The 23432-nt window shown below is 38.7% G+C and overlaps 6 protein-coding genes across 6 annotated transcripts; 3 read left to right on the top strand and 3 right to left on the bottom strand.

Moving 5' to 3' along the window:
* Positions 1-2561: 2561 nt before the first annotated feature.
* On the bottom strand, positions 2562-4931 carry LOC101307390 (probable ran guanine nucleotide release factor-like). The gene is made up of 7 exons (XM_004297262.1): positions 4750-4931; positions 4613-4648; positions 4393-4530; positions 4190-4276; positions 3535-3582; positions 3351-3427; positions 2562-2871 (listed from the first exon to the last, which is right to left on the bottom strand). Exons 1-7 carry the CDS (start codon positions 4822-4824, stop codon positions 2724-2726), a joined length of 609 nt encoding a protein of 202 aa, XP_004297310.1. The 5' UTR covers positions 4825-4931; the 3' UTR covers positions 2562-2723.
* Positions 4932-5217: 286 nt separating this feature from the next.
* LOC101307109 (cullin-3A-like) lies at positions 5218-7988 on the top strand. Its single transcript, XM_004297261.1, has 2 exons — positions 5218-5474; positions 5832-7988. Exons 1-2 carry the CDS (start codon positions 5314-5316, stop codon positions 7867-7869), a joined length of 2199 nt encoding a protein of 732 aa, XP_004297309.1. The 5' UTR covers positions 5218-5313; the 3' UTR covers positions 7870-7988.
* Positions 7989-8818: 830 nt separating this feature from the next.
* Positions 8819-10889, bottom strand: LOC101306811 (haloacid dehalogenase-like hydrolase domain-containing protein 3-like). The gene is made up of 8 exons (XM_004297260.1): positions 10519-10889; positions 10365-10447; positions 10197-10280; positions 10044-10119; positions 9870-9942; positions 9695-9768; positions 9300-9393; positions 8819-9063 (listed from the first exon to the last, which is right to left on the bottom strand). Exons 1-8 carry the CDS (start codon positions 10736-10738, stop codon positions 8997-8999), a joined length of 771 nt encoding a protein of 256 aa, XP_004297308.1. The 5' UTR covers positions 10739-10889; the 3' UTR covers positions 8819-8996.
* Positions 10890-12569: 1680 nt separating this feature from the next.
* Positions 12570-15501, bottom strand: LOC101306816. Its single transcript, XM_004298387.1, has 7 exons — positions 15312-15501; positions 15083-15205; positions 14644-14999; positions 14169-14380; positions 13802-14058; positions 13522-13700; positions 12570-12641 (listed from the first exon to the last, which is right to left on the bottom strand). Exons 1-7 carry the CDS (start codon positions 15499-15501, stop codon positions 12570-12572), a joined length of 1389 nt encoding a protein of 462 aa, XP_004298435.1.
* A 2035-nt stretch (positions 15502-17536) lies between these two features.
* Positions 17537-21069, top strand: LOC101306517 (FAM203 family protein DDB_G0276861-like). Its single transcript, XM_004297259.1, has 9 exons — positions 17537-17631; positions 17938-18060; positions 18252-18449; positions 18689-18770; positions 19100-19245; positions 19745-19858; positions 20213-20344; positions 20456-20569; positions 20694-21069. The coding sequence occupies exons 1-9, from the start codon at positions 17578-17580 to the stop codon at positions 20742-20744; spliced, it is 1014 nt and encodes a 337-aa protein (XP_004297307.1). The 5' UTR covers positions 17537-17577; the 3' UTR covers positions 20745-21069.
* A 334-nt stretch (positions 21070-21403) lies between these two features.
* On the top strand, positions 21404-23395 carry LOC101306523 (origin recognition complex subunit 6-like). Its single transcript, XM_004298386.1, has 10 exons — positions 21404-21554; positions 21628-21674; positions 21750-21854; positions 21961-22041; positions 22202-22313; positions 22393-22455; positions 22549-22636; positions 22758-22828; positions 23132-23228; positions 23313-23395. Exons 1-10 carry the CDS (start codon positions 21435-21437, stop codon positions 23393-23395), a joined length of 867 nt encoding a protein of 288 aa, XP_004298434.1. The 5' UTR covers positions 21404-21434.
* The last annotated feature ends 37 nt before the right edge of the window (positions 23396-23432 follow it).

Here is a 23432-nt window from a genome sequence, read left to right as displayed (position 1 = left end):
TTCACGTGGACGATCACAATGTTTTAATTTTACAGCGCCTCTGAATCAAAGTATGGCATTTCTAATTTTCTTTGTTAATTTTCTCCACAAAATCCAGAAGTAGTCTTTGTCTGTGCCCCTATTTGTTTATGCACGCATGTCTGGTGTAGAATAGACATTGTTTATGGGGAGGAATTGACAATGGCAACGTTGGTCAAAGCTTAGCTTATCTGTTCGTCTTTTGTTTAAGTTCCCAATAATATGAAAAGCAGAGGATTAATGCCCGCTGATGAAGATTAGTTCTCAGGAAGGTGGGAGATTAAAGATTTAGCGGGGGGAGGGTTAATTAAAACCCTAATCACCGATCACGCTGACGTCAAACCTTGCACAAATTGTGGTGGGCGTGGGCCCTACGATGGGCCCTACGATCCTTCCAGCTCAGCAGTAAATAGGGAATGTCCTTCTCTCTCTCTCACTGGCGCAGTTGGTGGGTCGGCTGACAACGCCACATCAGATTCGGACAGTTGTAATCTACTTGTCTACAGCTTAAAGGTCAGTTTATATAGCTTATATATATTTTTCGTGTTCTTTTCTTTTGATTTAAAATGTTATATTCTGTTGATTATTATTTTTTGGTTCACGTTTTGTAAAGTTTCATGTACAATTTTTTGTCTAATTTTAAGGCTTACTTTAATGATTGCATATTATTTTGTTGATTGATAATGGAGATACTGTATGATTATACGATTTTAATGTAAATTTTGTTTACCACTCTCTTACATTGTTTACGAATATAATGTGTGTTTGAAACTAAGAAAATTTCAATATATGTAATCAATATAATAGATTAGATTGAATAGTTAGTTGTTGTCTCTATAGTACCAGAGGCGGAACCAGGATTCTAAGGTAAGGGGGGTTCGATTATTTTTTTGTTCAACAATTAACTTGTTTTTGCTCTAAGAGCATCTTTAGCAATGCTAGCTATTTTTAAGTTAAATTTTAATCAAATTAGCCAAAATGACATTTTAGCTAAATGTCAAATTAACTAAAATGTTATTTTGGCTAGTCACTTTATAAATGTGGCTGCATCAATGCTCTCTATTTTAGCTAGCATTACATCAACATTATTCTTCAAATAGAAATTAAATAGTTTAAATATATTTATATATCACATAAAATATCTTACAAGAAATGCATTAAATTATAACGAGCCTCATCTGAGTCATCTCGTTAGTTAAATATTTAGTTAGCGAGATAGCTAAAAATCATAATAGCTCAAGTTTGGCTAGTCTGCTGGAGCTCCTAAAACATCCAAAAAAGCTAAACACGTTCTTTAAAATAGTTAGGGAGTTAAAGTAGAGAGTCTGTTAAAGATGCTCTAAGAAGAGAACATACACAAGTTGTAGTATATGAAAGATCATTTGATAATATAAGAAAATAAGGGATACAAAAGGAAGGAATGAACATTTCAATTTTGACATAATTAACATGAAATAACACAAAGAAAAGGAATTTATTGATAATTTATTGTTAAATTTTGAAACATATTGGTTTATGGTTAAGTTGGGGGGGGGGGGGGGGGGTAGAGGAGGGGGTATGTTAATGAATTTGAGCTAGAAATCAGCCACCATTAAGATAAATAATGAAGCTTAATAAGATAGTTTAAGAATTCAAGGGGGGTCTGGACTCTCTCTAGCCTAAACGTACCTCCGCTCTTGTATAGTACTTTGCATGGTTCACATTTCTTTCATCATAATTGTTTTTTATGGATGACATTCATGAGCCGAACAAGCTAAATTGTTGTTACGCTCATATTTGTGGGTTATAGTAAAAGGTAATCAATACGACAACACGAATAACATGAAGATCAACTACTTTGCTCTCTTCCACACAACATTAAACTATGTCAAACCATATGCATGATTCAATATCATGTTGATAATCATAAAACACCGATGATTAAAAAGAAAGAACGTCATAGAAATAGCACAACATCAAGACTAAAAAGAATTTAGAAAGAACATCATCACCCCTACTAGAAGGCACAATGCAATTAAACCTTGAAATAGCTAGCGGTAGGAGTTTGGAGTTTCCTCTCATGTTTTGTTGACTTCTTGAAATGGGCTTCATTGGTTGGCCGGAAAAGTTGATGATGATGAAGCTACAAGCCTACAATTAAGATTACTTCGCTCATTATTTTTTTTTTTTACTTTGCTCATTTCTTTTGGTTTAGATAATGTAATGTGAAACCTAATAGATTCTATACTTTTCTATGTCACACTCAAAACGATCGCATATAGATTTGGCAATGATTTGATGTGAAATGCCCACCCATAGTTTCAACTGGTAGTCATCATCTTCACACTATTAAGTATGAAAACACAGCGGCAAACACATTTTAGAGGCTGTTGGACCTACCAAGTGCATAATTCAAACAAGTTGCCTGCCTCGTGGAATTGATTTTAACTATAGTATAGGCTATCTTAATATATGTAGCAAGTGACTGGTTACATTAATTTATGAAATTGATTTTGTCTCTCTTCTGAAATGACCGATACTACATTCAAGTAATGGTTGGTTTTCATAGAAAGCGATGACTGATCGACGACTTCATATGGTGAAAACATCACGCTATCAGAATCAGCTATAACAAAAGAGGCCGTGACAAATGAGAGGCAAGAGTATGCAAAACAGGTTTGAAACTAGCCTAAAACTACGGCGGACATAAATGTTCGAAATACATCTCATGGCCCAGAACCAAAGAGATTCCAGTCATTCACTTTGAAGCTTGAAACGGCTACTCTGAACACCTCAACCATTGGCACATGCCCAGATTGTAATGCAGGAGCAGCGATACCCGCGCCGACTGTGCTAGCACTTTCGCTCAGAGGACTGCAACAAAATCACACAAGCATTTCAACATCAGAATGCACAAGGCCACAAGTGACAACAAATCTTCAAAATTAAAAGTTCACATCTACAAAAATACTAAGATGTTCTGTATTCTCTTTCCTAACTGATCAACTCACAACACTGATTCAAAATCCTAGTCAAAACAACCATATTCCTTTTCAAAAATAAGTGCCCAGGGAACCTAGAGTCATTAAGGTAAGGATTGTCAAGGTGGGTCTTTGTGCAGATGTGCAAGCACATCATAATACCAGGTCCAGATTTTGGTGATAACACCCCCACATCCCAATAATATTCAGGAATGCCTACCATCAATGTTACTAGATCCGTCCATAGAATATCTGTGTTGTAAGCACACAGAATAAGACATCTTTGTTTGTAATAGGCAATTTATTTATCATATATTTAGTAACCAACAAACCACAATTTTTGGGAAGTCACTCTTGAGTCCTGATACTTACTTGATATGAATGGGTTCATATGCAGTAATCAGCACATCTGTAGAAACTCCCTTAAGTCGTAGATTTGCCACATAGACCTGCAGGACTCAATACAATAGACTCTAGTTAGCATATAAGCCACAATTAACATAAATCAGGATATCCTGAAACAGGATAGATGCTGGAGAACACGATAAGAACATACCCTCACAGTATTTTGTGCTTCCCTTCCTTGTCGCCCCTTGGAAATGGCCTACATGCAAGAATGAAAGCATAAAAGTGGAGTTCAAGAGTCGAGAGAAACTGCTGTGCTTCATGCTAAACAGTTGTCAATCATAAGCAAGAAAATGCATCTTTTCAGTAAATTGCAAACAATCAACTATCAGCAATCCAATCCTCAGGAAGTTGGTTATATGATTCAATGTTTTCTACAATATTGAACAACTCGAAACAAACTGTCAGTAAAAACACTAACAGAATCTGCCAGAATCAATACAAAGGTAAAGTAAGGAAACCAAAGCTAATTAGGTACATGCATCTCCAAAATTCAATTCAACATTCGATAGAGAGAGTCAATGTCCTGTTTCTCATTTTTTGTTTTACTATTCTTTACATTTGAAACCAACTTAGATGGCTGATTCCGATAAGCAAGTAATGGAAGTAAGATGCCATGTCAACGAGCCATATAGTAGCAAAGTATCCGGCATACATAATCAAAGAAAACACAGCAGGCCAATCAGAACTAACAATATTCTTCATCACCAATAGCATTGAAAAATGTAATTTGCAATTATATAAACCACACAAAGCAGGGAAAAATCAGTTGACACAGGCAATCAAATGCAATATAATTTGCGTACCATTTGGCCAACTGCAGTTGTAACAACAGCAGGTATGTTTCCGTAACTTAGTCCAGGAACCTCAACTACTCCCGACTGCTCAATCAACTGAAGACAATTCCGCAGACAAATTATTAAATCGCAATGCACCACTTTGATAAATCATCTGCAAAGACCAAATTGAGCCATAAAAAATCGTAATGCAGTAGTCGAAAATCACTCACCACACTTCCCTCAGCGTCCTGTTCAGTAGCAAGGTCCTGAAGAAACCAGGTAGCACTTCCATTGTCCCCAACTTCAGGCTTCAAATCCAACAGCTCAAAGATCAAGCTCTCGTCGCGGGCCGGGTCCACAAACGCCTCCTACACCAACAAATAGCATAATTAGAAAATCCAAAATCCACAACACGGTAACAAAAAATGATTTGCGAAACCAATAACAAACCTGGTGATCAGGAACCTGACGAACATTGCTCACATCCTGCAATCGGTTTTGTGCACAGCTTCATCAGTTAAAAAATAAAAATAAAAATAAACACCGCCAAAAATTGAACTAATCAAAAACTCGAAAACAAGACCAACCTGAAATCTATCAGGGAAGAGGCTAGAGATGGCGCCGCCGAACAAAGGGCGCTGAGAGTACTTCTCCTCAGCCATATCCACTAAACGACGTCGTTCTTAACAGAAATCAAATCGCGCTTCGAAATCGTACCGAGTGTTCTGGAAAAGGTTTATGTACAACACAAACCTCCGGAGTTAGCTTCAATTTGACGTCGAACGGCGACCCGCTTAATTTTCAAGCTGATTTTGAAACTGGACATAGGCCCAATAGTTATTTATGGGCCGGGTCAGGACCCAACCCGCGCGCGGAAAGGAAAAATGAAAAATGAAAAAGGAAAAGGCTTTCAAAGCCGAAATGAAATGGCATCCCAAACCAATCACACAAGCCACGGCCGTTGCTTGCTTCTCCAGCCTTGGATTCTCGTGATATAATCGTTGAAATTCGAAGCCTCTCCAATCGGTTTTTCTTTGTTTCTTTCTTTCTTTTTCGATCGCAACCGTCACGCGGCGATTGTTTGTTTTTTTAAATCGGAGAAAAGAAAGCTCCGGTGGAGAGTTGTTTGGGGGATTCGGAAATCGGAGAAGATGAGTAACCAGAAGAAGAGGAATTTCCAGATAGAGGCGTTTAAGCACAGAGTGGTGGTGGATCCGAAATACGCCGAGAAGACCTGGAAGGTTCTCGAGCATGCAATCTGTGAGATTTACAATCACAATGCTAGTGGCCTCAGCTTTGAAGAGCTTTACAGGTTCGTCCTCTTCGTTTTTTCATTTTTTTTTCTAATTGTTTTTTGATGATTTGACTTTGCTTCTGTTAGTTAGGGTTTCGATTGCTTCGGTTTTTAATTTCTAGTGATTTTTGAGTGGATTGGAATTCGATTGCCGTTTCTTGTTGATATTGACCAAATTAGGTTACTGGTGCCGTGTGATTAGGTTTAGTTTGATTACACAATTCGAGTTAAGAGATGATGAAGGAAGAACTAAGATGAGTTTTAGTGACAGAATAATGAGTATGAGTATGATCAGGATAAGCATAGACATGTAGCGCTAGATTAGGGCTTTGTAGTTTTGATTCTTATGCTGTTTGTTTTGTTTTATGGATATAGAAATGCCTACAATATGGTGCTACACAAATACGGTGAGAAGCTGTACACGGGGCTGGTTAAAACGATGACTTCTCATCTCAAAGAGATATCGAAGTGTATTGAAGCGGCTCAAGGAGGGATGTTTCTGGAGGAGATGAATAAGTTATGGACGGATCACAACAAGGCGTTGCAAATGATTCGAGATATATTGATGTACATGGACAGGACTTACATTCCGAGTACACAGAAGACACCTGTTCATGAGCTTGGGCTGAATCTTTGGAGAGATAACATTATTCACTCCAGCAAGATCCAGATGAGGCTTCAAAACACACTTCTTGAACTAGTACTTAGAGAACGGACTGGTGAAGTTATCAACCGGGGGTTGATGAGGAATATAATTAAGATGCTGATGGAGTTGGGGCCTTCAGTTTACCAGGAGGACTTTGAGAATCCTTTTCTTGAGGTTTCAGCCGAATTTTACAAGGGTGAATCTCAGAAATTTATTGAGTGCTGTGATTGTGGGGATTATCTGAAGAAGGCTGAGAGGCGCCTGAATGAGGAATTGGAGAGGGTGACGCATTACTTGGATGCAAAGAGTGAGGTCAAGATTACTAATGTGGTGGAGAAGGAGATGATTGCAAACCACATGCTGCGACTAGTCCACATGGATAATTCAGGCTTGGTGAACATGCTTCTAGATGATAAGTACGAAGATCTTGGAAGAATGTACAACCTGTTTCGTCGGGTTTGCAATGGTCTCTCAACAATACGAGAAGTGATGACTTCTCACATCAGGGAAACTGGTAAACAGCTGGTTACTGATCCAGAAAGGTTGAAGGATCCAGTGGAGTTTGTGCAGAGGCTCTTGGATGAGAAAGATAAGTATGATAGCATCATTAAATTGTCGTTTAACAATGACAAGACATTCCAGAATGGTTTGAATTCCTCTTTCGAGTATTTCATTAATCTAAATACTCGTTCACCTGAGTTCATTTCACTGTTTGTTGATGATAAACTCCGCAAAGGGTTGAAGGGGGTCAGTGAGGAGGATGTAGAAGTTATTCTTGACAAGGTGATGATGTTGTTCCGTTACTTGCAGGAGAAAGATGTGTTTGAGAAATATTATAAACAGCATTTGGCAAAGAGGCTTCTGTCTGGTAAAACTGTCTCTGATGATGCAGAGAGAAGTTTAATAGTCAAGCTGAAGACAGAATGTGGGTACCAATTTACTTCAAAATTAGAGGGTATGTTCACAGATATGAAAACATCCCAGGATACGATGCAAGGGTTTTATGGAAGCCATCCTGAGTTAGGGGAAGGGCCTACATTGACAGTACAGGTTCTGACAACAGGGTCCTGGCCCACTCAACCGAGTGTGACATGCAATCTTCCAGCAGAAATGTCAGCGCTCTGTGAGAAATTCCGCTCTTATTACCTGGGAACGCATACAGGTCGGAGATTGTCTTGGCAGACAAACATGGGTACAGCAGATATAAAGGCTACCTTTGGGAAGGGCCAGAAGCATGAGTTGAATGTTTCCACCTACCAGATGTGTGTCCTAATGCTATTTAACAATGCTGATAGACTTAACTATAAGGAGATTGAGCAGGCCACCGAGATTCCAGCTATAGATTTGAAGAGGTGTCTGCAATCCATGGCCTGCGTGAAGGGAAAGAATGTTCTTCGGAAAGAGCCTATGAGTAAAGACATTTGTGAGGATGACACTTTTCTTGTCAATGACAAGTTCACAAGCAAGCTGTATAAGGTGAAGATAGGAACCGTGGTTGCACAGAAAGAATCAGAACCCGAAAAGCAAGAGACTCGTCAGAGAGTGGAAGAGGACAGGAAGCCCCAGATTGAAGCTGCGATAGTGAGAATCATGAAGTCAAGGAGGACTCTGGATCATAACAATGTAATATCTGAGGTTACGAAGCAGCTGCAATCACGATTCCTAGCCAACCCAACAGAGATTAAGAAACGCATAGAGTCCCTTATTGAGCGAGAGTTCTTGGAAAGGGACAGTACAGACAGAAAATTGTATCGGTATCTTGCATAGAGAATTTGTTTGATTTTCATAGCACTGGTATCTTAAATTGTACCTTGATTAGGTTATGTAATATTGTTGTCTGCAATGTCTATTGATTTTCATGAATATCAATTTGTTGCTAGTTTCACAGTTCACTGTCTATGCAAGATACCAAGCTGAGACTTTCTTCTAAAATCAAAATTCTGACCAGATATATATATATATATAGGCCGGATGTAGAGCGGACGTCCGCACTCCGGCTTAAAGTGCGGACTTCGTCCGTTCTCTGCAGTCTCACGCCGGCGACGGCTTCTCTCCTTACCGAACGACAGCACAGGCTTCCAGGACGGCTTCTCTCCTTCCAGGACTGACCGGCGACAAGTTTTCGGGCCAACCTTGATCAATCATGGTGTTTTCCGTCCAGAGCTTCAATCCGGCCGGAAAACTGGTCGCCGGCCAGTCCTGGAAGGAGAAAAACTGTCCTGGAAGCCTGTGCTGTCGTCCGGGAAGGAGAGAAGCCGTCGCCGGCGTGAGACGGCAGAGAACGGACGAAGTCCGCACTTTAAGCCAGAGTGCGGATGTCCGCTCTCTATCCTTTCTGTATATATATATATATATATATATATATATATATATATATATAGGAGTCCGTTAAATTTATATTAAGGAAACTGGTGTCTTATGCGATATTCTTGTGCGCACTCTGCTTTTCACTCGCAGAATGCGATTTAGTTAATAAAGCAATGGATTACCAAATTCTGAGATTGCCTGTTTACACTTGAGAGTTCTTATATGGAGAAGGAGGTGGAGCTTTTCCTTGTGATTTATCATCTAGTAGTAAAATGAAGCTGTGAAGAACATTAGTTTAGAGCAGAAATTCAATCATATTTCTGAAAGCGAGGCAGCTGGAAAGTTGTTATAATGACTCACTAAACAGATCAGAAATGTTGGTTATTTTGTATGTTACATTGTACAACATAGATTCAAGAAGTAGTGTCGGCATGATACCTGAAAACGAGGAATGGTTAAGGAACAAACAGGTTTGAATTCCAATCAACGAACAGTGTGGTACCTATTCCTTTGAAATCTGTGACTGTAATCAAAATTCTATATTGAATGTTGGAGAATGTCTTCACCTCCTTGCCCACCTTTGAAACCTATGACTCTGAAATCAGAATTCTATTTCGAATGTCGAAGAATGTCTTCACCTCCTTGCCCCATAACCTGCTTATTCAAATAAGTGGTAACTACTAAAGTATCAACCGTATTTGTAGAAAGCTAGCTCCTAATCTACTGCAAAATTCATGAAACATCCTATCATTAACATCTGAAACAAGAATAGAATCATGAAACCCAGTGAACTCTCTTTTAATCTGCCTTGGTAAATATGAATGTTCATATCATGAGTAACAGGGCATCAGATAAGGACAGTCATGTGTTTAAACGCAAAGAACTCTTACCAGCAATCAATTCCAACAGCATTGGCCCCAACCTTATCTGCTTTTTCATCATCACCAACATGTACTGCCTTGCCAGCATCAGCATGAGTTTGATCTATAAAAATCAAGAATCTGTGAGACTAGTTTCCAATGTGTACTTGAGCATTATTGCAAGAATATGTTGTCTGGAGCAATAAATCTTGATCCCAATGGTCAAATTGTTGCGGCTGAATGTGATACACTTGCCAAAACATGTTTTTGCAACAATTTGATCACTATTGAAGTTGAAATAGTTTACTTTTGACGGAAAACATTGAAACAAAAGGGAAACCGAAGAATGGACACTACATATCAACAGTTATAAAAAAACCATTCCACATATAAAACAACACTGTATATGGTGGTGCTATATATACCTAAAGCAGCTTTAAATATGTTTGCATCTGGTTTTTCAGAACCAACCTCTGAAGATATGATAACAGCATCAAACCTGCAACAAAGCAAACACACACAAAAAAAACACTTAATTTCTGCTCCCTGTATGTTACTTGAGCAAACAAAAGAAACAAGGTACAATGCACAGTTTCTCACAGATGCAACACATTCAGCTCCTCAAGCAACTTCCTCAAGCGGGAGTCAAAATTCGACACAACAGCAAGCTTAACTGAATCTCCATACAATGTAGGTATAGTAAGAAACTAAAACGAAACAACCAGTACTGCTGGCAGTAAGCAAAGAAAGAAGCCGAGTATCGCGTAAACCAACCTCCAGCATCCTTGAGAAGTAGCATTGTCTCATGAGCTCCATCCGGTAAACGCCACGAATCACCTTTAGCATAGTACTGATAAAATCAAGCAAACCACACTTTCAAGCTCAGTCAGTCATGAGGTACGCATATGCATCACAAAATCAATTTACCTGATAGACGTGTTCGAAATAATCAAGATCAGAACAACCCGTGGCTTCGGAAACAACTAGTTTCCAAAACGGCCTCCCATCTCCCTAATCATAAAGAAGACAAAATAATGAGCATCCGAATTCAAGTGAGGCTATATTGGGAAATGAATATCTCTATTTTTTTTAGACCTGGTATCGGAGCTTTTGAGGCCAAGGAGCAGAGAAGGCTCTCCTGAAACCTTGTTTGATTTCAGCTGGAGTTGCAGTCACACCTAAGAATCAAAATTTTGTCATATCAAACTTTTCAATTGGGAATTGAAGGATTGCGGGTATCGAAACGCACCGTATTGGGATCCGATGGAGGCGTAAACGTCTTCAACGGGCTTGGCCAGCTGCAATAGAGTGCCGCCGGCGTCCAACAGCAAAGCGTCGTAGGCTCTGCGAGGCGATCGGAGGGCTTGGCCGGAGCGAAGTGGCGTTGAAGAGAAGCGAATGTGGGTTTTGGGTTTAAGGGTTTTGAAGAGAGCGCTGCCATGAGAGCATCTGATCAAGCATTTCTCCATTACGGTGTTACCCAAGTGAAGAGGGTCACTCCATTTTTTATTTCATTTCAAGCTTCGAACCCAACATATTTTGTTTGGCCAGTTTGGTATTGCGTTTTTATAGATAAATCAGTTTATTTGATTATTTTAACTTCAATATATTGGATATGTACATGTATCTGATTTATTTACGAATAAGTATCACGATGTTTCTGAGAGTTTCTGGCCTTTTTTAGCCATTTTCGGCCATACTAGCGCAGCGCGTACCTAGTGCCTTGTAGATTAAGATTTTGTTCTCGAAAAAGAGTTGCAAATTGCCAGTATTCGTAAATAAGTTTGATCGTGGGGGCTATAGTGATTTTGCAGCTTAGTGTTAGTGATTAGCTTACACTATAACTTCAAAAAGTCGTTTATGCCCTCACTTATATGCCTTGTTAACGAATATGTTTCCGGTCGTTTTCGAGAGCTTCCGGCGGTTTATTGCCGTTCTCGGCCATACCAGTACCAGCGCATACTAGGTGCCTTGGTAGTTATGAATTTGTGCTTGGAAACACAAGAAACGCGTTAGAAACTACCGAAAACGTCTGGAAACGCGTTCGTAAATAAATTGGACAGTGGGGGCAACAATGACTTTTAGCTTAGTAGTCAGTGACTAGCATACACTGCTACAAAAAGTCATTTATACCCTCACTTATATGACTTATTTACCGCCGTTTATACTTAGTAACTAGCTTCGGGGCGTCTACCGCCGTTTCTGGCCATATCAACGCTTACCAGGTGCCTCAATGGTTAAATATTTGTTCATGGAAACACGTGAGAAAAGACCGGAAACTCGTGAGAGATTGTCGGAAACTCGTCCATAAATAAACTGGATTATGGAGGCAACAATGACTTTTTAGCTTAGTGTTAGTGTTACCATAGATCAGAAAGTCTTTTATGCCCTCAATTATCTGACTTATTTACTGAAATGTTTTTGGCCGTTTTCTTGAGATTCCGGCCCTCTACCATTGTTTCTGGCCATACCAGTGCGTACCTGGTGCCTAGGTGATTAAAAATTTGTTCTCAGAAACGCCGAAAACGCGTCGAAAAAGTGTTCATAAATAAATTGGATTGTGGGGGTAACACTAACTTTCATTTTAGTGCAAGTGTTTAGCTTACACGGTAGCTTCAAAAAGTCCTTTTTACCCTCACTTATTTGATTTATTTACAAATAAGTTTTTACGTGAGCTTCATACCGTCTACGGCCGAAAATTTTCGGTCATACCAACGTGTCAAACTGTATAAAGGTGATGATGTTGAAAACCCCAATATTTTCCAACAATTATAAAGGAGAACATCTTTACAGTGACCACATTTTGAAAACCAAAATGGATTCATTCAACTTTGAGGTCAGCTACATTGTATATCATACAAAGATAAGAAATATATAACTTGTTAGTTTCCAACCCTTCTTTCATGAAAATTAGAAAGCTGGGTTTATCAATGTGTGAGAATTCCTATTGAGGAAAATAAGCCTCGAAGATATATGCATTTTCGTCAGTACAGCTCAGTCTGTAATTCCCTGTTTGAAGTAATTACACCAACCGAACAACACCAGCAGTTTAGGCTTATCTCTATGCGTGCTGCGTGCTTAGTAAGAGCAACAAAACAACCCTCCAGCCATTAATAGCAGCATGACAAGATAGCTCGATCAATCTCTACCGAAAGAGCTGAAATTGGCTTGGTTTTGTCCATCCTGCAAAATTCCTAAAATATGGTCACACAAATATCAACAAACCAGGTTCACCACAACACTAAAAAAGTAATAGAAATGACCTTAACCTTACCAGGCATACACTAAATGTCGTAACTTTTAATCAACGGGTGGGGTAGATAGCTCTGCCCTATGCCGGAATAGCTTTGTTAATGCTCTGCGCTCACAGTCCTGGAAAACATAAAACAGTAAAAAAGTAGTTCAGCCAATTTACACTGACAACAAATTTTCATTCAACTCAACACGACTCAATATCTATGATAAAAGCGCCCAACATGTTCACGTATTTGGGTTAGCACAATTGCCTGAATCTCTTTTTGATAGTGAATTTGACAAAAGTTTTAACCCTTGTGCCAGAAAAGTATGCTGAGCTCAAGGTGTTTCACAAGCACCAAGGTGTCTACAGAAGAATCATTATAGGAATAAGCAACCACTTAACATTTCCCTTTGGTAAACATCCAAATCCATCGACCTCCTCTCTCATCAATTTCCTCCACCCTCCCTTTCATCAATCCAGATCGATAGAGTTTTATTTTGTTTGAAGAAAAAAAAAAATCTGTTAGGGTATCAATGGGGACATATGGAAAGCCAAATACTAAAGTTGGAGCACCAAAACTTTTCCACAATTCCCCTGCTGAGAAAAATGTTTGCACAAATAAATCTTTAGTCATGTTTTCTTTTTCTGAAAAGAGCTTAGTTGAAAACTTGAAATCCACCATTTTCAAAGCAATTACTTCTAATAGTAATCGACATTGTCAAAGTATTCTACGACATAGAAACCCGAAGTCATCTAATTTAAAATTTTTCTGAAAAGCATTTGTCAAAACCAAATTGCTAACCAAAAATTGTCACAGATGATCAACACAGTTCAAAATATGAATAAAGGATAAAGGATATGATCTTCAAGAGATTATGTTGGCCACACTTCCTATAAGTATAAAAGGATACTTCATTCAAAGAAAATTGCATGCAATATACAGTAGAGATATGATTTAACAACTAACAGTAGTATATGTAATACGTTTTTTATTTTGCTAACTATTTCTAGTACCTTGAACATATTTAGGTAGAATGGTCTATCTGGGTTCATTCTCCTCAATTTCAAGAAAGTATATGCAAAGCTTAGCTGATCGCGGGAGGTAAAACGGTCAACTTCATTAAACCAAAGGCATGAAAATAAATTTGACATAGGCGTATGTGCACGGACTATAAATGAACCTTCGGGAACATCTGCAAGGTAAATGGCACACCAAATCAGCATATAATTTGGTTGACTTCTGACAAAAGGAAAGTACTATCTGTAAAAGTAACAAAATGTCAATAACACGCACAACTTGGAAGAGGAGTATTTGGGTCTGAGGAGTTAAACATGACGAGGCCATCAGACTGGTAAAATCTGAACTGCTCATCAATCATTTTGTGATTATATTTATTTAGACGCTTATTTTGGAGCACCTCCTCCCAAACACAATGCCGGTCATAGTGATTGGAAATGGCAAATTCTGATTTTGCTCGCCATAAAAAGTGTTCGATAATCTGCATCGGATCAGTATTAAGTCGCAGCTTGCTGTCAAGCCAAATGGAATACCTGTAAACACGAATTAAAAGGGCAAGGGAAATGCATTAAAAAACGTAATCAGAATTGAACAAGGCAAAACCTCAGTAAAACCGTATGCTAAAACATGGTGCAAGAATTACCATGATGAGGGAAAAAGGCGATGTGATAAAAGTTTAGGCACCTTTCCAGTTCTGCGCATATCTGCATATGGTAAGTTCTTCACTATAACTATCTTCCACAAGCCAATATGTCCCGTATCATCAGGAACATGCCCCTCTGATGTTACTTTTGCCAGGGTTTCTTCATCCAAAAACATTACAAAACATACATTTTTCTTGGAATAGTCACTGATCTGCAAATAAGGATATAATGTCAACACTGAAACAAAGGAAGTTCTGACATCTTCTAACATCAAAACAAAACACCATCGTACTTGTTTATTAACAACAAACTTGCAACAATCACTTCCAAACCTTCATCTATTAATATTCTCATACGAGCTTAAAGGTCTATTGAAACAGGTTATAAAAGGGACCAAAATACTATTTTACCGAAGCATTTGATTATCTTACAAAATGAGGAACAGAGAAGTTCAATAAGGAGTAACACATTTACCTTTCTACTCGTAGGCCTTCTCAAAAAGTCAGAACTTCCAAAAATGCAAGAAGATACTGCAACTTTACAACCATTCATATATGCCTTGTCCTTCGCATCTATATCAAATCCAGTGCTCGAGGACGCTGCAGGCCCTCTGACAAATCCGCAATGAAGAGTTTGATTCACGGCATAAAAAGACCGCTCTCTTTCCTCAAGGGTCGGATGCCCTCCAAAACTAGGTTCATATACACCACTACTAGAAAGCCTTTCCTCTTGGTCAATGTACTCTAGCGAAAACTGCGTAAAGTTCATAACTTCCCTGGGTTCCTTAATAAAATCAACTGATTCTTTTAACCCGATTTCACAAGGAACATCTGAACCAAACCAAAAGGGTGTCACTTCATGTGTCTCATATCATCCAACTGCAAATTTCAATGTAAGACTAAAGAACACTTACATTTCTTACGATGCTTGCTTTTACCATCAGCGGGCGGAGATTCTTTCGTTACCGAAATATTCACACCATCAAACGGCAGAGATTCTTCGTGTACTGAAACATCAGCACTTTCTTCAATCTTAGCTACAATGAGCAACGAACATGAAACACCATTTGTCACATACTGTATAACATACGTATCAATACATTGAAACATGTATAAAGCTGAATAGGTGTACACAGTACATACCTGGAGATAACATTACGAGGCCGAAGAAGAGGAAATAGAGAAGAAAGATAGCAGCAAAGACAAAAACCCAGAGCGAGAATTGGAGTATGGAAATGCGACTGAACCTTCTTCCTCGACGAACAAGGCGAGGAGTATCATGCTCACTTGGACCAAGATACTTGAGAACCGCGCCGATCACGCCTCTTCTCATCTCTTTCAGGGCTACAACTCACTGCCGCGTCTCATCAAATCTGCCAAGGAATTTAATTCGGGTCTGTTTTTACAACAAGTATTTGGATTCATGATGATAAGGGTACACGTACATTTTGAGACAGGGGAGCATTGTCACAAGGGTCTGTTTAGGCGGTCGGAGATCTGAGAGGGAGAAGAAGAAGATCTCTTCTGTCTTTGTTTATTTGATGTGGAGAAAGACTATGACAAACAGGATCTCTGTCACCGATGATAGAGGCCCAGTTTATAGTGTTTTCTTTTTACTGGACAACCGAGTTTCTTTCCAAGGTAAATTTCTCATTTACTTACTGTTTTTTTTTCATGGTAAGAAAATTATAATAAAATCTCAATAAATAGATGTTCGATAAGTAAATAAATAAATACTTTTTGTGTCACTATGACATTCTTGAATAAGTGAATTCCATGATCAAATACTTAGAGATGAACACATGACACTATTGTCATATTTACTCGATCGAATTGTGTTTTTCGTAAAAATGAATGCTATTTTGAGACTTGAGACACACTTCTCTACATCTTAAAAGTATAAAGTCAAGGATTCTGCGAACATTACATATTATATGTTTATGAGGATCGAGCGAAACGGTCATATCATTAGATTTGTTTGACAGTCTAACAGTCTGTTGTGACACGTAGAGTAAATAAGAACATTTCCAAATATTTGATATGCCCGATAAAAAATACTATGTGTGATCTGCATAATTGACAGATTGACACAACACAACCGTCTTTTTAAGTTCTTTTATATTGTTGAGGTTTTTGACAATATGAGATACCCTAACACTATCAAACACAGTTCCCCAGATTTTGAGGAGTGGCATGCTTCTGGTGGATAATCAACTTGTGAATATTATTGAAGACAATTTGTTGTTGTGTTGGAAAATTTGGAAAGCTAGAAACAACTTAATTTTCCGATATGTGCAGTACAATCCATCCTCTATAGTCCATGTTGTTGATGCTTTAGACACCTCTTATTGTGCTGCTAATAATCCGGTGCCAAAAGACTCGTTCGAATATCTGAAGTCAACAAATGGTCGCCTGCTACCCACAACTTTGTCAAGCTTAAATTCGATGGCTCTATAAATGCTGGCCTCTTTTGTTGGCTTTGTAACTCTATCGTTGTTAAAGCTAAGCCTCTTTTCTCTCCAAATATTCTTTCTGTCAAGTGCTCCGTGTTGAAGGATGGCCTGTTGGCTGCTAGAAGCTGAATCTTACTCAAGTTTTAGTTGAAGGTGACTCAACATTAGTCATCCAATGTATCAAAGATGGTTGCAATGTTCCTTGACATGTCAAGCAACTGTCGTGAAGTTCAAAATATAATAAGAGTTTTACAACTGTGTCTATTTCTCATCTCTTGTGAGAATCCAACTTTATTGCAGATGATGTATGGATGAAGCTGGACACGTTTTATCGAACGAGAAATTTTTCAGTGCTCCTGAAGGACCATGTGGCAGTCTGACGTGGTCCTCTATTTCTAATTGAATTTTGACACGTGGATTTATTACAACTAAAATATAAATTAAGGTTTTCTATATTTTATGAAATGACCGTCATAAGTCTTTTATGAGTTTGGCCTAGGGTTTAGGGTATAAGATTTAGGGGTTAGGGTATAAGGTATATGGTTAGGGTTCAGGGCTAAGGGTATAGGGTTTAAAAAATCAATAAAAAACTCAAAATAGTCTTCGACAAAATCGCTAAAAATCCATATGTCAAAATTTAAATGAAATTGAGGACCACGTCAGACTGTCATTTGGTTTTTTGGGAGCACTGGAAAATTTCTCCGAAGACCGAGATATAGGCTATTCATTTTGATTGACTTCAATTGGCTTGTTTTCGTGGATTATTGTTGTAATTTCCTTATTCTTTAATTGCCTGAAACGGTAAATATTGGGTAAATATTTCTCATGCAGCCTCACCATTTGGCCAAAACGACGTCGTCGGTCTAAGCTGTTGTCTTTTTGGTTGGTCTGGGAGTGTACGAAACGAGTGACGGTATCTGCAGAAGCGCCGAAAAGACAACCAAACCAACCAAACCATGGCGACGGAACTCGAAGAACTAGTGGGATTTCTATCGTCTCCATCTCCAAACGTAAGCAATTTTCATTCTCATCTACGCCCACTTACTTAACTTGCTTACAAATCCCACCACAGTAATTGTATTCTTTAGTCTTTAATTCCAATGGAACTTAAATTTGTGGTGAATGTTCTGGGTTTAGTTTCACCTTATGTGCATAGTTGAAAGATTAGTGTCATTGAGATCCTCTAATTTGAGTATATCCATGTTCTTGTTGCTAAGTGTTCTGAAGTAACTGGATTTTAAATTTAAACTGAATGGAATGAATGCAATTTGATTGATGGTAATGGGTTGTTGGCTAACTCTTGTATGTTTATTTAGTTGACAAAGGCAGCTGTTGATATTGTTCATGGATTAACCGGGTCCGAAGATGGCTTGAAGTCTCTAGCCAAGCATGCAGATATCCTGCTGCCACCATTATCTCGACTCCTAGCTGGAAAAAAGGTGTTATAGCATGATTCCTTTCTGAATGCAATTGTTCATAATTTTTTCGACTTGATCATTGCACAGTGATGCAGAAAGGGCTTGGAATTTGGGTTTCTGATACCATCGTTTTACTCTTTTTTTTATCTTGTCATTGCTCTCCACCAAGTAATATTTTGAATGAAAAAAAACATTGGTTTGGTGTTTTTCAGGAGGTATCGGAACCTGCAGCAGTAGCTCTTGTTAATCTTTCCCAAAGGTCGGCTGTGGCAGCAAAGATGGTTGACATAGGAATGATTAACCTGGCTATGGACCTTTTATTTAAGTCAGAGCCTAATATTAGCCGGTTGCTGGTAATGCTTTTAGTCAATCTCACCCAATTAGAAAGTGGTACTGCTTCGTTACTGCAGGTGTGTGTTTTTTTTTCCTCAGTTCATATTCTGATAGATTCCCTTGATATATGCGTATACTAAATAGAGATGATAATATATCAAAAGTAACCTCTCCTTCTTCTATTGGAGAAAGTGCAATATATTAATTATATATTATATGATACATATTTTGTAATGTATATATAACAATTCTGTTTTCTTTTGCTCTGTCAGTTAAAACATTAATTGCTAATCATGGGACTATGTTTTTGTTCTAGACCGGAGATGAGAAAATGCAAGGGCTCTATGTTATGAAGCTTGTGAGATCATTCTGTAGATCCTCTTCCGGTGAAGATAACGGTGTGTTGTTTTTTTCTTAGTTGTTTCCCTCTTATCTTATACCTGGTACATGTCAATGAAAAAGCATAAAATGAAGTTTGCTTCTTGTTCCTCTAGATCATTTTAGGTAGTCTTGACCATTGATTGCAGCCATAAGATCCTGAAAGTTGATATTTTGTTTTGTTGGACACAAGTGCTTAAGATAGTCTGCATCTTCGATGGCCAAGATCACATTTTAGTATTACAGAAACAGAAGTTTTTAGCTTCAAATTGTTCGTTTTGCAGTCATTCAAATATTGTCATGTGTATGTCATTATATTCTCTGATATCTTTTGTTTCACATGTCTCAGAAGATCCATTTGAGCATGTTGGGTCTATCCTTGTGAACATCTCAAAGAAAGAAGCAGGCAGAAAACTTTTGCTGGACCCTAAGCGCGGCCTTCTGAAACAGATTATAAGACAGTATGACTCTTCTAGCCCATTGAGAAGGAAAGGGGTATGTCTTGTATCACCTCAATGAATTACGATAAAGAATTTTTGTTGTCTACTAGTGATGCAGTGGGTATGTACAGCAGAACACCTCAATGTACAGTAGATCACCTCAATGAATTAAGATAAAAAGTAATGTTCTTGCGTTATCTTTCTCCTTTAACAATGAATACTGAATAGTTAGTAGAAAGCAATTTCTTTATGACTTGGCCCATGTTGTTATCAACCAAGCTGAACTTGCACACTGTAACACCTAATTATCTGAAGAGGTCCCTAAAGAAACTGTCAATTAAGTATTGCGGACAATCATATTTTACCAGTTTGACAGCTATCATTGATTCGTATTTTTCATTAGTTAGGGTTTCTGAATGGATTCAAACTCTTCATGTATCTTGCACAGCTTACTGTGGTCAAGGTTGAGCAGCTAAACATGGTGCCAATCTAGCCAAGGAAGCATATTAACCATCTGCTCACCTCTTTTAGTGCAATGATTTGTTTGCTCACAGGTTTCTGGAACTATTCGTAACTGTTGTTTTGAAGCTGAGAGCGAGCTTCAGAATTTACTATTAATTTCAGAGTTTCTCTGGCCAGCTCTGCTTCTGCCTGTTGCTGGTAACAAGGTAAGATAGGCACCTTCTTGACTTTAGAACAGTCTATCAGTTAGACCGAGGAGAGCTTGACTGTTTACTTTTTAGTGCAAGAACATTAAGTGAAAAGTATCCTTTACATTTACATTTATTTGCTTAAACACATCACAAAAATGTGTGCTACTGTTGGTGCTAAGAACAGCTACGTACCACATTTGTACCCTGACTTTTATTTAGGTGTTAAATAATTTTCACAAATTTTGTTATAGATAGCAATCTATAGTTCTGGAGTTGCAATATTAAAATATAATGTAATTTGTTTCTTCTGCTACTCTCCAACATTTTTCTTTCCATTCCCTCTTCCATTGATATGGCAATGGTGCGCAGATTTACAGTCAGCAAGATAGATCGAAAATGCCACTTGAGCTTAGTAGTGCTCTCTCAATTGAGCGTGAACCAGTTGATGATCCTGAAATTCGTGCTGAAGCCCTGGAGGCAATATACATGATAACATTACAGGTCAGCTGACTAAAATTCATACAAGTTCTGCCTTGGTTTTTGACCTCTCAGGGCAAGATGTATAGCCTCACAATAACGTTGAATCTCATCTATGGTTCTTACTCCTTCCAGGAGGCAGGTCTAAGAGCCTTTTGGTCTGTCAATGGACCAAGAATAATACAAGTGGGTTATGAAGACGAGGAAGATCCTAAAGTCATGGAAGCATACGAACAACTTGGCTCCTTGGTATGCACCAGTTTCTCCTCACATAACATTCACCTTTCTCTACTTCTACTATCATGTGTATCTTGTGCCTTTTCCTGCAAAGCTAATAATTCTAATATTACTGCTGCTTGTACTGTTTTACCAGTTGATTAATAGCAGCGGGACAGAGGAGCCGGCAATTGAGACATCTAATTAGCATCACAGAAGCTTCAGTTTTGATCTGGTAAACCCTCCGCAGGTTCTCAATGCCGGCCATCCAAACTCAAAACGATGCTTTTGGTGATGTTTGTTACCGCATGATCTTTAGCCACCGTCAGAGTAGAGAACTCTTCAGCTGATTAGGGAATCAGAGGCACCGTCAGCTATGCATTAAAATATGAATACATATGTTTAGAGGAAAACATATAGCATTGTTAGCACATTGAAGTAGATCACCTTTGTCCTGTGTCTGAATTATTCAAGTTACTATGTTTGTATCCCTTGAACACCAAAATTTACTTTCGTCATGTGGTTTTCATAAGAACAGTAGTCCGACTAAAGAGGTGGTAAATAATATGCTGAACACATGGTGTACCCATAACGAGCCCTAAAACTGGTTCACAACAATTTCTCATCACTCTGTCTGTTAAAAAGAAAGAAAAAAACCAATAAATGAGTTATTGCGCATAAATTAATTAATATCTTGGTCAAATTTACAAAAATACCCTCTGTAAATAACGACGCCGTTCTTAACCCGCGGGCGCCAAAAGCTTACCGGGAAATCCCAGAAAAGCGCGGAAACTTGTAAATTGAGTTCCCGCCTTTTCGAAGCAGCGCCATATATGCCGATTCCCAGTCTCACTCTTTCTCATTCTCATCAGATCCCAAAACCCTAAGGAGAGAAACTATGGATCTCTCAGACATAGCGAAGAGGCTTGACCTCTCCGACTCCAAGCAAGTCGTCCGCAGAGCCGCCGAGCTCCGCCGCCTCTGCGACATCCAGTTCGACTCTTCCGTCATCGGCGTCGTAAGTCTCTTTCATTTCATTCCTCATCGTTCGATTAACTGGGTATTTATATTTATCAGTTGTGATGTTGCAGGGTGAGGTATGTAAGGCCGTGATCTGCTTAGAAATCGCCGCAACGAGGTAAGTCGGTTTCGTGGGGTTTTGGGTTTTTGAGATTTTGGATTTTGGGTTTTTAATTTGGATTTGTTTTAACAGGGCGGGGATTTTGTTTGATCGGCAAAAGGCGGTCAAGTTGAGTGGGATGTCGGAGAAGGCTTATACTAGATCGTTTAATTCATTGCAGAATGGCCTTGGCGTCAAGTGGGTTTCTTGATTTGTCTCATTTGGTTAGATTTTCATGTCGTTTTTGATTTTAGTGGATACTGATGATTGGATTGGGTTGGGTGTTGTGGTGGTGGTGGTGCAGGAACAAATTGGATGTTAGAGAATTGGCGATTCAGTTTGGATGTGTTCGGATTATTCCTTTCGTGCAGAAGGGTTTGTCGCTGTAAGTTTTGATTTCCTTTTTGCAATGCGGCTTTGTACTCTTGTTGTTTTCAGTGTATATAACACTATAGGTGTTTGATAATGTGCTTTTAAGAGTCTTGTTATGCCTATTGGGGATGTTATCTGATTAGGAAATGGATTGTTTTGCTTTTGTGTTTCAGTTACAAGACTCGGTTTCTTGCATCATTGCTGCCTTCTCGGCGGGCTGGTGCTGACTTCACTAGGCCTGTGTTTGTTGCTGTAGCATTCTATTTATGTGCAAAGAAGCACAAGGTATCATGTAATTGAGTTGTGTTCTTCAGAGACCAGACGAGTGGCAACATATGCTAACTATATCCTACATGTTTTGCAGCTAAAAGTAGACAAGATTAAGTTGATTGAGCTCAGTGGTACTTCTGAAGCTGAATTCTCTTCGGTAAGGGAACTTCTTACACAGCAGTCTCCTATTGCCAACTGAAATAGCATGTGTTGTCTTTACTTATGTACGGTTTGTGATTTTCTTCCACAGGTTTCTGTTTCTATGAAGGACTTGTGTTTTGATGTTTATGGCACCGAAAAGGAAAAGAAAGATCCCAAGGAGATCAAGGGGAATCGAGGTAGGTGTCTGCCACTGAGTTTGGCTTGAAACTTTATGTAGAAGATTTTTAATATAATTTGTCATTGTACAAGCTTTCAGACTACTTAGCACTTGTGTTTCTCTTGTTGATTTCACTGCAGAACTTCTAGATGTTTTGCCAGAGAAAAGGAAACTTGAGGACGGTGGTTATTCATCTGATGAAGGATCTGAGGTAGTAATTATTTGATTCTAGTAATAATTTGCTCCACTATAAAGGAACTCATTGTGATTGCCTATATATGCGAGTCCCAACAATTGGTTCTTGTGTTGAGTGTTCTGTGAGTCTACAACATCAGTCCACATGTGATACCTTGTCACAGTTAACTGATCCTTGAATGCTAGTGTGATATGTTATCCTGTCCTGAATTCTAACTGGATCATAATGTACCTTGGTTTGAGTTAACAGCCTCTAGACCCTCTCATTAGTTACAAATGAATTCTAATACTGAACCACAACTGTTTTATGCACTTGCAGCCTTCAATGTATAAGAAGCGCAAAACAATGGACAAGCAGGCCTATGAGAGTTGGAAGAAAACTGTTGTTGCATCCAATAAACAAACCAAGGCAAAAGGTTTGAAGGCATTTTGTTGTTAATCTTCAGAAGTTATCAATGAACATTGAGATACAACCCAACTGTTTTCTCTTGCTTTCTCAGTTCTTTCCAAGCGGACCACACAAATTGGCCTAAGCAGCTTTCTGAAGAAAGCACCTGATACCCAGAATTTGGAGCCTACTTAGGACACATGTTTCTCTCCTTTTGTCAAACGAAAAGAAC

The sequence above is a fragment of the Fragaria vesca genome, linkage group LG4 (assembly GCF_000184155.1).
Source record: "Fragaria vesca subsp. vesca linkage group LG4, FraVesHawaii_1.0, whole genome shotgun sequence".
NCBI classification, from domain to species: Eukaryota; Viridiplantae; Streptophyta; class Magnoliopsida; order Rosales; family Rosaceae; genus Fragaria; species Fragaria vesca.
The sequence above is the reverse complement of the archived record's forward strand: the minus strand, read 5'-3'. Positions and strand labels throughout refer to the sequence as shown.

Coding starts and splice junctions, on each gene's coding strand:
- LOC101307390 (XM_004297262.1), bottom strand. CDS start 4,824: ATGGCTGAGGAGAAGTACTCTCAGCGCCCTTTGTTCGGCGGCGCCATC. Junction 4,649..4,749: donor TCTTCCCTGATAGATTTCAG/GTTGGTCTTGTT, acceptor AACCGATTGCAG/GATGTGAGCAATGTTCGTCA. Junction 2,872..3,350: donor TATGAACCCATTCATATCAA/GTAAGTATCAGG, acceptor ATTTTGTTGCAG/TCCTCTGAGCGAAAGTGCTA.
- LOC101307109 (XM_004297261.1), top strand. CDS start 5,314: ATGAGTAACCAGAAGAAGAGGAATTTCCAGATAGAGGCGTTTAAGCAC. Junction 5,475..5,831: donor AGCTTTGAAGAGCTTTACAG/GTTCGTCCTCTT, acceptor TTATGGATATAG/AAATGCCTACAATATGGTGC.
- LOC101306811 (XM_004297260.1), bottom strand. CDS start 10,738: ATGGAGAAATGCTTGATCAGATGCTCTCATGGCAGCGCTCTCTTCAAA. Junction 10,448..10,518: donor CTCCATCGGATCCCAATACG/GTGCGTTTCGAT, acceptor TTTGATTCTTAG/GTGTGACTGCAACTCCAGCT. Junction 9,394..9,694: donor CATATTTAAAGCTGCTTTAG/GTATATATAGCA, acceptor TGATTTTTATAG/ATCAAACTCATGCTGATGCT.
- LOC101306816 (XM_004298387.1), bottom strand. CDS start 15,501: ATGAGAAGAGGCGTGATCGGCGCGGTTCTCAAGTATCTTGGTCCAAGT. Junction 14,059..14,168: donor CGCCTTTTTCCCTCATCATG/GTAATTCTTGCA, acceptor TCGTGTTTACAG/GTATTCCATTTGGCTTGACA. Junction 13,701..13,801: donor AAATACTCCTCTTCCAAGTT/GTGCGTGTTATT, acceptor TTTACCTTGCAG/ATGTTCCCGAAGGTTCATTT.
- LOC101306517 (XM_004297259.1), top strand. CDS start 17,578: ATGGCGACGGAACTCGAAGAACTAGTGGGATTTCTATCGTCTCCATCT. Junction 18,061..18,251: donor GACTCCTAGCTGGAAAAAAG/GTGTTATAGCAT, acceptor GGTGTTTTTCAG/GAGGTATCGGAACCTGCAGC. Junction 18,771..19,099: donor CTCTTCCGGTGAAGATAACG/GTGTGTTGTTTT, acceptor CACATGTCTCAG/AAGATCCATTTGAGCATGTT.
- LOC101306523 (XM_004298386.1), top strand. CDS start 21,435: ATGGATCTCTCAGACATAGCGAAGAGGCTTGACCTCTCCGACTCCAAG. Junction 21,675..21,749: donor TTAGAAATCGCCGCAACGAG/GTAAGTCGGTTT, acceptor TTGTTTTAACAG/GGCGGGGATTTTGTTTGATC. Junction 23,229..23,312: donor TAAACAAACCAAGGCAAAAG/GTTTGAAGGCAT, acceptor TTGCTTTCTCAG/TTCTTTCCAAGCGGACCACA.